Here is a 15,519-nt window from a genome sequence, read left to right on the forward strand (position 1 = left end):
ACATGATTCACCACAGCAAAACGGCATGGCTGAATGACTCAATCGAATGCTGGTCAAACATGCACGAGCCATGCTCATCGCCAAGGACCTTCCGAAGTTCTTATGGGCCGAGGCTATTAATTATGCGGCATGGTTAAAGAATCACTTACCATCTCATGCCATTCCTGGGCATACGTCTTTCGAATTGATGCACAAAACTAAACCAAGCTTAGCGGCAGCAAGAGAATTCGGAACCAGAGTATATGTGCACTCACCAGATCATGGAAAGCTCGAAGCCAGAGCAGAAGAAGTGTTGTTCATGGGAGTGGACAATGAAAGCAAAGGATACCGAATTTTTTGGCTGATGAAGAGACAGGTATCTATAGAACACAACATTAGCTTTGTCCCACCAGATGTCATCGTTCGTGACAATGTACTGGATGAGGGGGAGTACAGGAAGAACAAATCAATGCACCGAAAATCGCCCAGCCCATTGCATGAACTCCCCAACTCCCCCAAACACCAAGTCAACCTCCCAAAACACCACCCCAGAGTGTACAAAAACTGCCGGATCCAATAACACCCAAGGCCACGAGAGTACGACCACCTGCAGGATACTATAAAGCCTTGAATGAAGGAGAGAGAGCTAATATAGCAACAGAAGACTCACCAAACGACACTCAAATGAATTTTTCGCCTATGGCCATGGCAGCCGCGCAAAGAGAACCAACGCTTAAGGAAGCGTTAAGCGGACCGGACGTGGATGAATGGCAGCAGGCCATAGACTATGAGATGAGTCAATTGGAGAAACTTGGAACATGGGAGAAAGTAGATGCACCAAGAGGAGCCAACATCATACTGTGTCATTTCGTCTTAGCGACGAAACGAGGACCTGATGGGGAGAAAGTCAAGCTGAGAGCACATCTAGTTGTGAATGGTCAGCGTCAAGAATACGGCATTGACTATCAAGAAACATTTGCCCCTACCTCAAATATGACAACAATTCAGACAGTATTGTCAATGGCTGCAAGAAATGATTGGGAGATGCACCAAGTGGATATAAAAAGTGCTTACCTAAATGCTACACTCAAGGACGACGTGTATATGCGGGCACCATCCAGATACTTGAAGAAGGGAGAGGAAGGAAAGGTCTTGAAGCTGCTGAGAAGCTTATACAGCTTGAAGCAAGCCGGGTTTGAGTGGTCCGAGGAGCTAGAAGAATTTTTCCTCGAAGCCGGATACACATGCTCGCAAGTCGATAGAGCGGTGTACTATCGGAGGGAACAGGACGAGCACACCATTGTAACGGTATCAGTTGACGACATGGCCGTAACATCAAAGCATCTGGAGCATATACAGAAGTTTAAAGATCAGTTGCACCAGAAATTTGAAATAACAGACCTGGGAGAGCTTACCTGGTTGTTGGGTCTCAAGATAGAGAGAGACCGAAGCACGTGAACCATAACGCTGTCGCAAGAGGCATATGTCGACACAATTGTTGAACGCTTCTGCCTCGAAGACGCAAAACCGGCACATATTCCCATGGAGACTGGGATACAACTGACAAAAGAACAGTCAGACCATTCGCCAGGCACCAAATCTGAAATATCCGAACAACACGTACCGTATCAGAGAGCAATTGGATCGCTAATGTATGCGGCAACTTGTACTAGGCCGGACATAGCACTAGCAGTGTCGGTACTGTCGCAATTCATGCGAGAACTGGCAAAGTCACACTGGGAGGCAGCAAAACATGTCATCCATTACCTGAAGGCAACAAAGAAGGGAAAACTTACCTTGGGGGGGGAAGAGAAAGATCTAGAGGCTTATGTGGATGCGGATTGGGCAAGCCAAGCCCACAGGCACTCCATATCAGGATACCTAGTCCTGCTGCACGGATCGCCGATAACTTGGAGCATGAGGAAGCAAACAATTATAGCGTTATCAACGGCCGAAGCCGAATACATCACGCTAATGTCTGCAACGAGGGAAGTGCTATATCTTCAGTCATTACTGAAAGAACTTTATAAAAGAAAGGATGCACCTATCACCATCTATTCAGACAACCAAGGCGCCATTGCCCTCGCATCAAACAACAAGTTCCATGCTAGAACGAAGCATATCTATATATGCTATCACTTTATCAGATCAGTCATCGAAAATGACATGATAAAGTTAGAATACATACCAACGGATGATAACCTCGCAGATGCTTTCACGAAAGCACTGCCAAGGCCGAGACTCGAAAGATTGAGAGATGAAATGGGAATAGGCTGTGCTCGAGGGGGAGTGTAGGAGTTAGCGCATATTGGAGATAGAGGTACGAGCACAACAAGGAAAGATTAGTAATATGTAGAAGAATTAGTAATGTAGGGAACAAATAACCGGTAATGTCCGAAACGGACATTATTTGTCATCGACTCGTGGACCATAGACAAGTCTGCAATTACATATACACAGTCCGGGTACTTACATTTAGCGTACCTTATTATATATACTGTAGCATTATTTCGAGTAGGAATTGAGTCTAATTAATTATCTCAAAGTCTTCATTCAAATACTACATTAAAGTTTACACAAAGTGTATGTGTCAAAGTTCTTGTATTGCCTGCTATGCTTACTAGTGCTCCCAGTGGGGAAGGAATTGGTGTGGGTGCAGAACGTGCAGTAATTTCGAGGGCGATCAAAATTGTCCTTGATGACCATTACATGTGGCAGGTCACCAACAATGAAGGATTCAGATGCCCTTTGATCATTCCCTTTGCCTCTGACAGTGGAAGGCTCAATCGTTTCAAAACACATGGAACATTATGCGCTCTTCATGTCTTCCGTATTCATCTGCCTCCCATGCCGTGCTCTCCTTTCTTATTATGTTATGCCATCTGGGGTTTTGACGCCCTCGTTGATCCTGCCTTTGTTCAGAAACTTGCTCCAGATACCGCTGCATCCCTTGCTGCCCTACCTCTTGATCCAGCGCAGCCTCTGGACTATTCTCTTACTGGTCCTCTTTCTCCGCTCCTTGCGACTTACTCTAATATTCAAGTATGTGTTGCTTTGGTTTGTTTATCATCCACATCTAACATCGCTACAGCCGACACAGCTGCCTGCTAACATGTCAGTCGAGCAATGCATGGAACTTGTTGGGCAAGTCTATGCCAATGCGCTCCTTGGTTGCCCTCCTAGTGCTGCACTGGACATGTTGAAGGAGGTGTTCTACTTTTGTCAAGGATTTGATGCCTCCTTTGGTGACAATGCATCATTTTGTGATGTGAGTAGTCGACCGTTGGGCTTACATAACACTGACATATCAAAATAATAGACGTTGAAACCTTCAGCAAAGGATTTGTTGTGTCTACTATATGATCAGCGCATCACCTCACCTAGCCAAGTCATAGAACGGCTGGAATTTGAGGTTGCACTTGTCAGACGGTCTGATGGTACTGACATTGATGTTGTTGACTCAGACACTGAGAATGCCTTCATCCTGCGTCTTACTTGTTACCTGCGAGGCAAGGGATATCCTGATCATCCTTTGATTTCAGAATACATATTAGACGCCGATGTTGGCTACCATCAGTGCACAAATTTAAAGCACTTACAAACTGTTGTATAATAAAATTCAACCACTGCGTCATGATATTAAGTGTGGAGGCTGAGCGCTGACCTTTGTATTGAGAATACTGCCCTCTCGGGAGTCAAGAAATGACGAATGGAGGATGTTGTTGAAGTGGAATGTTGCAAGTCTAAGCCAAGTCTAAGCGAAGACAAGCTTCAACATTTGTTTGGCCTTGCATTATTCTATCCTTTAATGGAAGGTCTTTCCATAAGCGGACACATCATTGAAATCACTCTAAGTCATTTGAAGTCCGTAGGTAGTCAACAATTATTGTAATAGAAAGTTTGTACTGCAAATAAAACAGACCATTTAAATGAAAACGAGTGTGCCTGATCATTTACCCTTCCGGCCAGATCTCCGTACAACATCTTCACCCTCTACAGCCGGTGTCTTGCCTTTGCGTCGCACCTTCGGTTTTGGGCGTACTTCAGTTGGAGCAGGAAGTTCAGCTTCAGCACGAGCAATCCTACGCCCTAGATTGAGGTCGTCCATTGCAGTGGAGATGGTCTCTGAAGGAGCCATATTGACGACAGGAGGGGCTGCAGTGCGGGGAGCTATAATGACGGGAGCCGAAATTGAGGGAGCTGGAGCATGGTGAGCCGCAACAAGGGGAGCAGAAATTGAGGGAGCAGCCAGAGTGTGATGAGATGCAGTAGGAGGCAGACGATGGGGGAAATTATCCTCAGATTCACTAAGGGGTGGCCCACCTCGGACACTAATATTGTTGTTAGCCTGCTGTGGTGGTAACAGTGGCGGGCCGTCGTCAACAACTGGTCCTTGTTCTATTGCACGGTCGAAGTCTTCTTCCCATGTGTGGCTTGGTCTGTCATTGAGAGCAGCAGAAGGGGGAACATAAGACGAAGTTCCTGAGAAAAGAGCGTCGTTGAAGAATGTGATGACCTGGTGGGCCCATGCACCTCCGGTCATTAAGCGCTGACGGTAGAAATTGTGGTATTCGCGGTAGGGAATCTTCGTGGTATCACCAATTTCAGTGAGTTCTGCGTCGCCAGAGAGTAAGAATATTGCCTGGTACACAAGAATAAGCCATGACACCAATGTCCAGCAAAACCGATTCAGACTCACCACGACAGCAGCAGCGGCAATCATGCCTGGTGTTATAGCTCATAACTTCCAGATCTTCGCTTTCGTCCTAGACGACGCAGCACCAGTGGGTGCCAATGACGACTTGCCAAAGAGCGATACTTTTAAGACCTATTATGATAATGATGTATGAATTTATTAGCTCACATTGATATATTAAATAGAAAAGGAACATAAGGTAGGTGTCATGTGGATTCTATAAACATCACATGATGTGACATGAGTGTGACGCGTCAATGCTAACTACGCCGAGCGGATGCCAAAGAGGATAAGTAAAGTAAGGTAGATGTCAAGCGAATGGCGAGGAGGATAAGTAAGTAGGTAGTACTGTAGAGTGTGCATATACAAATGCAGACATTAGAACACTTTATGTGAGATATATACCAATGAAAATATGCTAAAAAACTTAAATGGAGACTTGATCAAACTCTCGCATGATGGACTCTGGAAGAACGCGATGGCCACGGTACTTTGGACTCACGAGAAAGGCTTGCTAACAATACTCAAAGCTGCACTATTGGATGCTTTGCTCGATGCACTGCAGACATCATCTGCAACATGACCCTATGTGCTGAGTTTGATGTGAGCTGTTGCAGCTTCCGAAGTTTGGTTACTACTCACATTTTCATCATTTTTTGCAGTGTCCGAGCTTGTTCTTTGTCGCTTTGATGCCCACCATGCATTCAGGCCTGCAGCACGACATTTTCGCCACTGTGGTTTGTCAACCATGCCAACTCAGGGCCCTCAGACGAGCCTGTCAGCTTCACGGCAGCCTTGCATTTCGGAGTCGACGAGCTTTGACCTCCGCTAGGACATCAGGAAAATGGAAATCCATAGAAATCAAGTTAACTAATTAACAACTGCACTTTTGCAAATTCTGCAAATATCATAATCTTCACAAAGGCTTTTTCTATCCATTGACATTACAGATTGTGTCCTCATTTCCTCGTTGATTTGTTAACCTTTTTTCTGTGTTTTGTCACTCAAAATCATGCTTTATCACGTGATGTTCATAGAATCCGCAAGACACCTACCTTACCTGCATGAGCGTTGCTGTCTTGAGCATCTCATATGGCACCAGCTTATCGGGTCTAGGAAACAGCACAGGCGCAAACTTAGTGTACTCTCCATGGGGACTCAGTAAAAGAGGGCGACAATTGGGGTCTTCATTTCTTTTGTAGCCTCGTATGAATATGTTCGCATTCAGACCAAAGATGGCACCCGCACATGACTTGATGTCGGATGCCATTTCGGAACGAGTGTTGCTCACGCCCCTACCGAACTAGTGCATTATCATTTAAAGATCAGAATGTAAGAGTAAATAAGACAGACACGACATACCTGAGATCCGAAGTTTTTGTAGCTCATCATCTCATGTTCTTCTTCAGGAATGAACTTGAATAGTTCGGCCCTCACACCATCCTCCATCGAGACCCCTGTAATCCAGCGCTCCTTGCTATTGAGGTCAATGTCTGGATAGGTGCACTTTGACAACGGGAAAAGCTCGATGTTGATCCAAAGGCAGTGAGTTATTGAATACTTCCTCCCAAGAGCTCGTATTGCGTCCTCCTTGGCTGCCATCGCAAGGTTGTTTGCAGTAAGGTTGCACCGATTGCGACCTTTAGGTGCTGCAGCCTCAAGTAGCGCATTTCTCTTCATGGCCTCGCGGCATTTACTGCGCAAGTCGAGCAATAGCCTCTGGGAGACCTCAAGGGCCTAGTAGTAATGATTTGCGATCAGTAGCATAAACTTCCTAGTAATGTGATGGCTTACCTTGCGCAGATCTTGAAGTGTTGCATCTGGAGGTGCAGGTACAAGTGCAGTGCGGACCTGGATGAGCTCTATATCTGAGCCGTCTGAATCAGATTCTGATGAGAACTCTGAATTGAGGTCAGAGCTAGACTTGGTTGCTCGCTGCGTCAATGGCATGATGTCTGAGTCCAAGGGGGTCTACAACTAGTAGCTCAGACGACTCGAACTCAGGGTGGAGCTGGGAGACTAGGATTAGTGTCGGCGCGTGTTTATATCAGTGATAATTCGCTTACAGAAGGCACCGCACGTCATTACACGTACGAAACCTGTACACACAGGCGGGCAACAGACAAGGCATTACACATCAATTAGCAAGTTATAATAGGTAAGATGAAACGCACCATGTAATACGAAGTACAAGAATTCATGTCGGTTGCATCAGGACATCATGCTTGATGTCCACGAGGCCGTTGTGCCCATGCAATACATAATAAAAAGAGAGAAAAAATGTTTTGAGGTAATAGTGTCTTCAGTAGGAGAGGGCTGTTCCAAGTGATAGAGGTGAAGGGGAGATGGATGATACAGATGAGGTGAGGTAATGAGATATGAAGGAGAGGGCTGTTCCGAGTGATAGAGGTGAAGGGGAAATGGATGATACAGATGAGGTGGAGTAGTGAGATTTGAAGGAGAGGCTTGTTCAGCGCGACCCAAGATTCAACTGGTGGAACTGCAAGCCTCAGGGATTAGTACTATGGGAGAGTGAATCAGTCTGGGAGACGCCAGTGAGGGTATTAGAAATATCACCCAATTAAAACATATGTCTCTGTGAACGAAGAAACATGTCCGAGTCCACATAATCAACAAGAAAAAAGTCTCCTCTTGTACTAGCAGAGTCTGGAACAAGTAATGTGCCGCGGATGACAGAGTGAAGTGTAATGAACTCTGATGAAGCGAGTGGTCGGGTGCAAAGACGTGTCAGTCACAAATCTCGATCTACAGAGTGTTGTGAGCCTGTCAGAGAATCCAAAGGTAGGACTAGGGCAAGATCTAAAGTTTGGCAGCCAACTGATTGCTTGAACATGAATAGAATGCGAACAAATATGTTCTTATCATTTCCATCTTTGTCCTGGGTGCGAACAAGGGCATAGTCACATCGCTCGCGGCCGTGAAAGCTTGGATTGCAGCGCAGGTGATCAGTAGTGAGCTTCCAGTCCACAACACTCTCATAATTGACCTTCAGATATCGGTGTTCCTGAACCTGCCACGAATATGTGTTTGCGAAAGAAAAAACAAGAGGACTCATACAAAACTGACTGTGTCTTGTGCTGACAGTGTCAGCCACGTTTTGCCATCGGGAAGCGGTATATTGTAGGCGGGTAGAGCGTGATTGAGAAAGGTTGAGAGCTTCTTGCGGAACTGCCCAAAGGCACGGTTGGACACATTGTTGTTTTCGAGCTGCACAAGGGTCATTGAGCGCTGAGGAGCACCCAGGTGAATGTGTCCACCAAAGGACTGATCATCGAGATCCTCTGTCTCAAGTTCCCTCTCCGAAAGCATAGCCTTGCGTTGTTCTTCGTCGAGATGGTTGACGCAGCTGTGGAGGACCACAGAGACGAAGGTCATATGGTCGAGCCTGAGTATCTGGATGTTGTCAACGAGTTGCTTAATATGAAGCGTGATCTAACATACCTGGTTTGCAATGTCCTTGCCGTTCGTTTGCAGTTTATAGGCCCTCTTGATTGGCCCGTGATGCTTCTCGTTTGGTCACGTGCTTCATAGAGTGAGCCTTCGGAAAATTCCAGTTTTTGATCGCTTCGTCGCCAAGGATTTTGATATATTCCTGTATGATAGGTGTTGAGTATTAGCACATACATTGATCCAAATACTAATAGGACTTACATCTAAGCACTTCTGGAAAACAAGAATCTCGGCCTCCCCAGCCACAATAGTGCTTTCTGTGTGAACATCAAGTGTTATATACATATAGACGTGAAGATAGCTTGCTATGCACTTTAAAAGTGCATAGCCACCTTCATCGTCTTTGCACGTGAGCACATTCTGCGCCGCATACAATAGTTGCTATCAAAAAAAATCATGTCAGTCATAGCTTACATTAGATATAGTGTACAATGTACCTTAGAAATGTCCAGGAACTTGTTGCCGTCTGAAAAACTGATGTTGGTGACGCTGTCGAAATGGTTTAGGTTTCGCCATCACGGAAAGGCATCAAACCTGTGGAATGAACAATATATGAGAAACTGACAGAATATGGATTTGACGAGACTCACTGATCATCCATTGTCTTCTCAGCGGCACGTCCCAGTGCCTTCACATGGCCCTTGACCTCCTCGAACAGGTGATTGCCAAACAAACCACTATCGTAAGCATGCAAAGTATCTTGTGAAAGTGCATCGTGCGGGCTGGACCACTCGATAATCCAAAAGCTATTCTGATGATTGTAAGACTATTTGAAAGTGAGAAAGTTGAATACATCACTCACATCGACAGGCCTCAGACTCTGTTTCTTCAGTGCCGCCTCACCAGCAGCACGATCTAAGTTCCATAATCGAAGGCAAGCTTGCGCATCCTCGATAGTGCGTGTAGGGTATGTCGTAGAATGGTCGGTGAGCTGGTCTTTTGGCACAAGACAAATGGGGCAGGGACATGCGGAGTTGAACCCCCTTATCAGGGCCATCACACACCTAATGAAATAAAATAAAACACTTTCAATCCAGAAAAAATGAGTCAATGTCAATCTGATTACACACTGCTCTTCATAGTCGGCCAATAAAATCAGTATTAGTGGATACAACCAGCGCAGAATTTTGTCATAGCACTGGTGCGCAAAGCTGGTTTTGGAAATGAGGATGAGCGTTTCAAGGAGGACCATGAACGATTTGTGCCATACGACCTTCTTCAAATTAGTATAGGACAGCTTACTGTCCTCGTCCGAATCGGCGGGAACCTGCTGCAGGGGCAAAATTGTTAAGCATGAATCAAATTTTGAGTGTCGTGAGGACTTACTATTGGCAACCAGCCCACCAAACGCCCTCCTCCAGGACCATCGACATTCCTGATGTTGACAGGCAGATTTCCACAGCGCGCAATTACCAGATATGCCTTGACGTTACTGGCCGAAGAAAGGTGCATTTTGTCAGTGTACAGTATAAATGCAAGCGGTGCACCATTCTGAGGTAAGGATGTCTTTAATGTACAGTGGCTCAAAAAAGTGTCCCAATGTTTGTAGCTTTTCATGTAATTGCTATATCATGTGTCGAGACGTGGGAATATGACTAAGCTATAGGGAGATGTCGGAAAGGTCTGCATCTCAGCTTCATTTCGGTTCCCTATACCGTGGGAAACTAATGACATTATGTGAAGATATGAGTATTTTAATTTGATGACTCATTGGGACACTTTTTTGACTTTGAGTTTTACTAATGTAATCTCTATAATTCTAGTACTGTGTGTGACCTCCTTCTGCTCCAATCACTTCTGCCACTCTTCTAAACATATTCATATTCTCTATCAATTTTGGGTATTTCTCTTTGGTGATTCCATCATACTCTGCTGTAACACTGTCTCATAGTTGGAATAGCCCCTACAGTGAATCTTGATATGCTACAAGTAATTTCTTGAGTGATTCTCAGGGGTATTCAATATGGTTGATGTCTTGGGTCTATGTTGAACATGATAGAATAGTAATATCATGGTTTGCAAGCTATTGGTGGCTTATTTAGAGGTATACTTAGGGTCATTGTCTTATCACAAAACAGTATCTTCTTCATTAACTCATAACTTCTGCATGCTTCTTAGCAGACACTCCTGTCAAATAAGTATTTACTACTCTGTATTCATCCTCCCCTTTGCTTCATAGAAGATTCCCACTCCATTTTATCTCATATAGTCCTATACCATCAAGTTTTGTCTTGAAACTTAAGGTGTTTATTTAACTTTTCTTTATCTTAATGATTGTCTTATCTATTTTAATATAAATTCCTTGCCATATGATTTCATCCTATTGATTTTAACCTTATCTAACTAGATAAACCTCTTTCAGCTATTAGCAGTCCAATATTTGTACTTGAAAGTAGCATCTTGTCTTTTATTTTTATAGGTTGGAGATAGAGGAATCTGTTTTTCTTGATTATAGCTTTAAGATGGGCTGTCTTGAGAGTCTGTCTGACTATTTGAGTAGAGATAGTCATAGGAATGATGGAAATAATCAATTTAATCACTTTATTAGCATCAGCAGTCTTTCCAATTAGAATATAGTGATTAAGAGATCTTAAGTCTTATAGAGCAACCTTCTAGATTAGCTACCAAATAACTTAAAGACCATAATATTACTATTCTATCATGTTCAACATAGACCCAAGACATCAACCATATTGAATACCCCTGAGAATCACTCAAGAAATTACTTGTAGCATATCAAGATTCACTATAGGGGCTATTCCAACTATGAGACAGTGTGATAGCAGAGTATGATGGAATTACCAAAGAGGAATACCCAAAATTGATAGAGAATATGTTTAGAAGAGTGGCAGAAGTGATTGGAGCAGAAGGAGGTCACACGCAGTACTAGAATTATAGAGATTACATTAGTAAAACTCAAAGTCAAAAAAGTGTCCCAATGAGTCATCAAATTAAAATACTCATATCTTCACATAATGTCATTAGTTTCCCACGGTATAGGGAACCGAAATGAAGCTGAGATGCAGACCTTTCCGACATCTCCCTATAGCTTAGTCATATTCCCACGTCTCGACACATGATATAGCAATTACATGAAAAGCTACAAACATTGGGACACTTTTTTGAGCCACTGTATGTTTGAATTAGTTACAATGTTACAAGAAAAAGGAAAACAAACTTGTAAGTTCCACCAGCGGTCTCCTGTCCACGGCTTATGGAAGAAGCATTCAAATCCAACTCCGTCGTGTTTATATACTCGCTGTGTGTCCCAGACGAAATGTGGCGCTAGCAAAGGGTTGTCCAAGAGGTCCAATGCCCAGTCCCATAGCGGTCGTGAATATACTTCGTACTCAATGTTTTCCTTCTTATATTCAACAGGTAAGACGTGTTTTTCAAACTGTTACAACATAGTTATATATAAGCGCAAAGTCTGGCATCATGCAGTTCTTACAGGAGTCATTTGGCAAGATGCCCTAGTCCATGCAGCCGTCACATCGTTATGCGTTTTGAAGGTGAACTTGGTGTGACCACCTGCTACTCTCCAGATGAGCTTGAGCAAGTCGTTGGTTTGATCCTTGCTCAAGGCAGCATTGTGCGTAAGTTTGGCGAATTCAAAATCTGCACGGCAACTAAAAGGTTGCCATGGCTCATCATCAATGACAGATCGTGTTGTCTCCGGTCTAGTCCTGTAAACGGAAAAGCTCTCGACTGTTTCAGTGCAACCACTATGAGGGTGAAATTCAGTCTTGAATGTGTCGAGACGGGCCAAGGTAGTTGCTGTAGCTGTAGAAATCGGTGCGGGGATGCTATTGGTACCCATGCTAACATCAGAGTCAGAACCTGACTCGTGTTAGATATTAGTCCAGAAAAATAGGAAAGTATACACACGTAGTCGTGCATCTCCCCCAATACTCCCCATGTCATCAAGGCCTTCAAGGCCTGCAGCAGCAGCATCATCATATGAATCTGCCGCGGTCAGTGAATCAGCTCCTGAACCAGCCTCTTGAACCACTAGCGTAGCATCTCGAGTGTCCTCATGAGTGCGCCTCTTACCGCTGTGATGTTCTGATTCGAAATCCAATTATAATCAGCGATTGAAGGTGATTCAGATGAGATTGAAACATACTGCGTTTTCCTTCCTTCAAAATTGACTTTACCGCAGCCCTGGCAAACTCTCTATCCTCTTTCTCCTTTTCCTTCTGCCGCAGGCAGCTTCGCTCGTGTGATCTGAGACCTCAGGACGTATATAGGTCGTTACAATATTGACAAGCCTCAAGCTTGCCGAAGAGTGAGTGTATTTGCGCCCTCCAGATGTGGTTCTGTGGGGAGCCATATTGAAATTATTATAGACAAATGAAACGGCGGGAGGTGTCGATCGTCGATCAGGCAGAGATCATCGAAGATCAGTGGTATGGATGTCGACGCTTGAGAAATACGGACCTCTTGCAATTTCCCAAAAATAAGGTCACTTTCCTTACAAGTTACCGCAATAAGGTTACTTCCCTTCCAATAAGGTCACTTTCCTTACAAGTTACCACAATAAGGTTGCTTCCCTTCCAATACTCTAAGAATAGGTCACGCTTCCTTGGAATGGTCTTGCATTGTGGATGCAATGCCGTTAAATGATGTCTCAATATAGAAGCCTTGCAAGGCACCTATGGAAATTTCCGACAACAGCTTCAGAGATGCCTCTCTCGCAGTAAGGGAAGATGCTCTTCCCAACCTCAGACGCAATTCCTCTGACCTTCTAATATCCTTCCTATGATTCGCAAATGTTCCCTCTTGTGCCCCGGTCCAATGAATGACATCCTTGCACATTATGCCTGCTGATGTGACCGCTGTTTGACTTTGCATATCAAGACCGAGTGCATCACAGACTTTCTGCACTGTAAGATAACGAATGTATGCAGTGTATGCAGAACCAAATACGGGCTCAGATAGCAGTCGAACCTCGTGGCGTTCAGTTGGGAACATGGCACTAAGGTATCTGAAGGGATCCTTGTATTATCAGACTAATTAGTACATGTATTGTAGTTAGCACATGGAGATTTCACAGATGTACAACAGGTCCACAGTCCTGAGTGATTTCAGCATTATAGGAAGGGCTCTGAACCATTTCCCGCAAAGACGCTATCCACATGGCTTCTTTGAGGGATCCAGCAGTCACCAGAGGTGCAGCCTTGATAGAAAAGATGGATCCAGTTGAACACTGGTTGTTCTGAGCGGTCTCACAGGAGTCTGAGGCATGTGGGAGTATTGACATCGAGATGTGAGGTCCTGTTTGACAATGCAAAATCAAAAATCAAAAATCAACGTCAAGATTGAATTTGGAAGGTCAAACTAGAATTAGACTCCAACTTCTTCTTTGATCGTCTCTAATGATGATTCACGATGATTCACTACTACTAAGTCCTTGGTCAGAAACAAAAGCACAAAACCAAGAGCGTGATTTTTGTCCAATACGGTCCCCCATAGAGAATGAACGGACCTCTGCATAAATCCATAAGATCAGGGGACATATTCAACGCCATATGGCAGGAACGCACCGAGTTCTGGTCATCAGGATACGATTTGCTTGCTTCTTCGATTTCGCTACTCCTGCTGTTCTCCCCTTGTTGCGAAAAGCTCGATGACTGATGCGTCTGATGGTACGTTAGCTTGATGTCAGTTGGGTCTCGAGGCATGTGAACTCACTGCTTTTCTGGCGCGGAAGCGAAGTGAGCCTCGGAAAGCATCGTTTTGGGAACGGTTAGAAAGGTCCATAACACGTTTCACTACGAGAAAGTGGGGATGTCAGACGGATACTCGACAGATAGGGAAGAAAACTATACCAAGACTTTTGTCCATGTATAATCATTCGAGTGTCGAGAAAAATATATGAACATTTCTGCAACTGACATGAGAGAAAGTTGATGAGACTGTAAAATACTCACGAAAGAACATCAAGCCGTATAAGAATGTGCCAAACGCAAAATTCACAGGAGAGGACATGCGGCTGCCAAATGTGTGTCACGACCATCAAGTTAGCCTTTACGTATAGGGAGATGGTCCAGAGACTGAGGCAGCATGATGTCAACACTGTAAGTTAAACCGCGAAGCGAATACGGGAATAACACGCACCCTGATGAATACTTAAACAACCGGGTACGTACCCAACTTCTTCAACTCCAGACTAAACGCATACTGTCTCAGCTTACACGTTGTGCTTCTCGCTGGAAATTTGAGCAGTGCTTTTCGTGAGTAATGATCTTGGCTTTTCTGCAAGGCAACAGCTCACTTACCAGCGATTCTGAGATTCCATCAAGATCTTTTGCGTGTTCTCGAATCACAGCGCCGCAACACCCAAAACAGAATCCCGACTCGGTGCACAGTTTGGTGACGATGAGGAAGCTAAGGAATCACTGAGAAGCATGGCATAAGCATTAGGGACGCTCAAAGTTCGGGGGCGCACAGGTCGCCCACGCCCACCTGCCCACGCCTACGACCCCACCACCCTACCCAAAACGTACTTTGTATATTACATAATATTAAACTTGTGAAAAATAAACACTTTACACTTTGTCGTTGTTATCGTCGCCGTCGTCGTGCTTCGTGATGCGGAAGAAGAACACCGGAGTCGCGATTCCCGAAATTGAATGGACAGCCGATGTGATCTGGCAATTACAGGACAACAATAGTCCCGTCATACATTACCCAGCCTTCCCGCCAAGTTCCCCGAAATCCAAGTTCATGATCTATCCACAACTTCTCAATCTCCTTCTCCTCGGCAGTTGGTAGGCGAACAAATGCATCATGCAAGGATTCAATTGCAGCAAAGCATCGCTCCGTAAATAACTCCACTCCACCCTCCGAGATCCCTGCGTGGCGGGCAATGTCCTCTAGTGACCTGCCATTTCCGTAGCGTCCCATCCGATAGAGTGTGACAGCAAGCTGAGTCTGGATGGGTGTTTGAGAATTGTGTGAATTATTATAGAATACAGGATGGTCTTCGATTAAATCAAGTAACACCTCGAAAACCGTAGGGGAAATTCGAAGCATGTTGGTAAAGCGGTCGTGGTCAGATGGACTTTTGGCATATTCCCAAGCAAGGTGTAAACTACTCGCTTTCGCGGCAATGGGGGATCGTCCTTGTAGGTAGCGAGTTTGCCGGATCGCGAGAATGCAAGATATGTCACAGTGCAGCTGCTGTGCTGCTTCTTCTACAGTCTCTGCAGGGTGAAATAAGATACGAAGGACAATAAGGATGAGGTATGAGCGCAGGTATTGCTCGTGCAATGTGTGACGAGCCATCTGTGATATGTTTATTGCACAAGCCTTCAATGACTACCTTAGCATTGTATTATATAATACAGATATGTACAAAGCGGGATGGC

General features: G+C 44.6%; 5 protein-coding genes across 5 annotated transcripts; 1 reads left to right on the plus strand and 4 right to left on the minus strand.

Moving 5' to 3' along the window:
- Nucleotides 1-2,592: 2,592 nt before the first annotated feature.
- F5891DRAFT_1191928 (uncharacterized protein) lies at nucleotides 2,593-3,515 on the plus strand (the record flags this gene model as incomplete). The annotated part of the gene is made up of 4 exons (XM_041367528.1): nucleotides 2,593-3,021; nucleotides 3,071-3,247; nucleotides 3,299-3,400; nucleotides 3,444-3,515. 4 exons carry the CDS (start codon nucleotides 2,593-2,595, stop codon nucleotides 3,513-3,515), a joined length of 780 nt encoding a protein of 259 aa, XP_041223043.1.
- Nucleotides 3,516-3,928: 413 nt separating this feature from the next.
- On the minus strand, nucleotides 3,929-6,625 carry F5891DRAFT_1191929 (uncharacterized protein; the record flags this gene model as incomplete). Its single annotated transcript, XM_041367529.1, has 6 exons — nucleotides 3,929-4,621; nucleotides 4,679-4,704; nucleotides 4,762-4,807; nucleotides 5,736-5,978; nucleotides 6,038-6,412; nucleotides 6,470-6,625. 6 exons carry the CDS (start codon nucleotides 6,623-6,625, stop codon nucleotides 3,929-3,931), a joined length of 1,539 nt encoding a protein of 512 aa, XP_041223044.1.
- Nucleotides 6,626-7,427: 802 nt separating this feature from the next.
- On the minus strand, nucleotides 7,428-9,598 carry F5891DRAFT_1191930 (uncharacterized protein; the record flags this gene model as incomplete). The annotated part of the gene is made up of 11 exons (XM_041367530.1): nucleotides 7,428-7,706; nucleotides 7,763-8,089; nucleotides 8,138-8,152; nucleotides 8,217-8,288; nucleotides 8,348-8,527; nucleotides 8,584-8,635; nucleotides 8,666-8,680; nucleotides 8,737-8,912; nucleotides 8,949-9,150; nucleotides 9,217-9,413; nucleotides 9,473-9,598. 11 exons carry the CDS (start codon nucleotides 9,596-9,598, stop codon nucleotides 7,428-7,430), a joined length of 1,641 nt encoding a protein of 546 aa, XP_041223045.1.
- A 1,648-nt stretch (nucleotides 9,599-11,246) lies between these two features.
- Nucleotides 11,247-12,479, minus strand: F5891DRAFT_1191931 (uncharacterized protein; the record flags this gene model as incomplete). The annotated part of the gene is made up of 6 exons (XM_041367531.1): nucleotides 11,247-11,276; nucleotides 11,325-11,543; nucleotides 11,598-11,986; nucleotides 12,035-12,211; nucleotides 12,273-12,345; nucleotides 12,405-12,479. 6 exons carry the CDS (start codon nucleotides 12,477-12,479, stop codon nucleotides 11,247-11,249), a joined length of 963 nt encoding a protein of 320 aa, XP_041223046.1.
- Nucleotides 12,480-12,721: 242 nt separating this feature from the next.
- Nucleotides 12,722-13,993, minus strand: F5891DRAFT_1191932 (uncharacterized protein; the record flags this gene model as incomplete). Its single annotated transcript, XM_041367532.1, has 7 exons — nucleotides 12,722-13,144; nucleotides 13,209-13,423; nucleotides 13,488-13,521; nucleotides 13,580-13,636; nucleotides 13,693-13,788; nucleotides 13,841-13,920; nucleotides 13,978-13,993. The coding sequence occupies 7 exons, from the start codon at nucleotides 13,991-13,993 to the stop codon at nucleotides 12,722-12,724; spliced, it is 921 nt and encodes a 306-aa protein (XP_041223047.1).
- Between the last annotated feature and the right edge of the window lie 1,526 nt (nucleotides 13,994-15,519).

The sequence above is a fragment of the Suillus fuscotomentosus genome (genome assembly GCF_016647785.1).
Source record: "Suillus fuscotomentosus strain FC203 chromosome Unknown F5891scaffold_46, whole genome shotgun sequence".
Taxonomy (NCBI): domain Eukaryota; kingdom Fungi; phylum Basidiomycota; class Agaricomycetes; order Boletales; family Suillaceae; genus Suillus; species Suillus fuscotomentosus.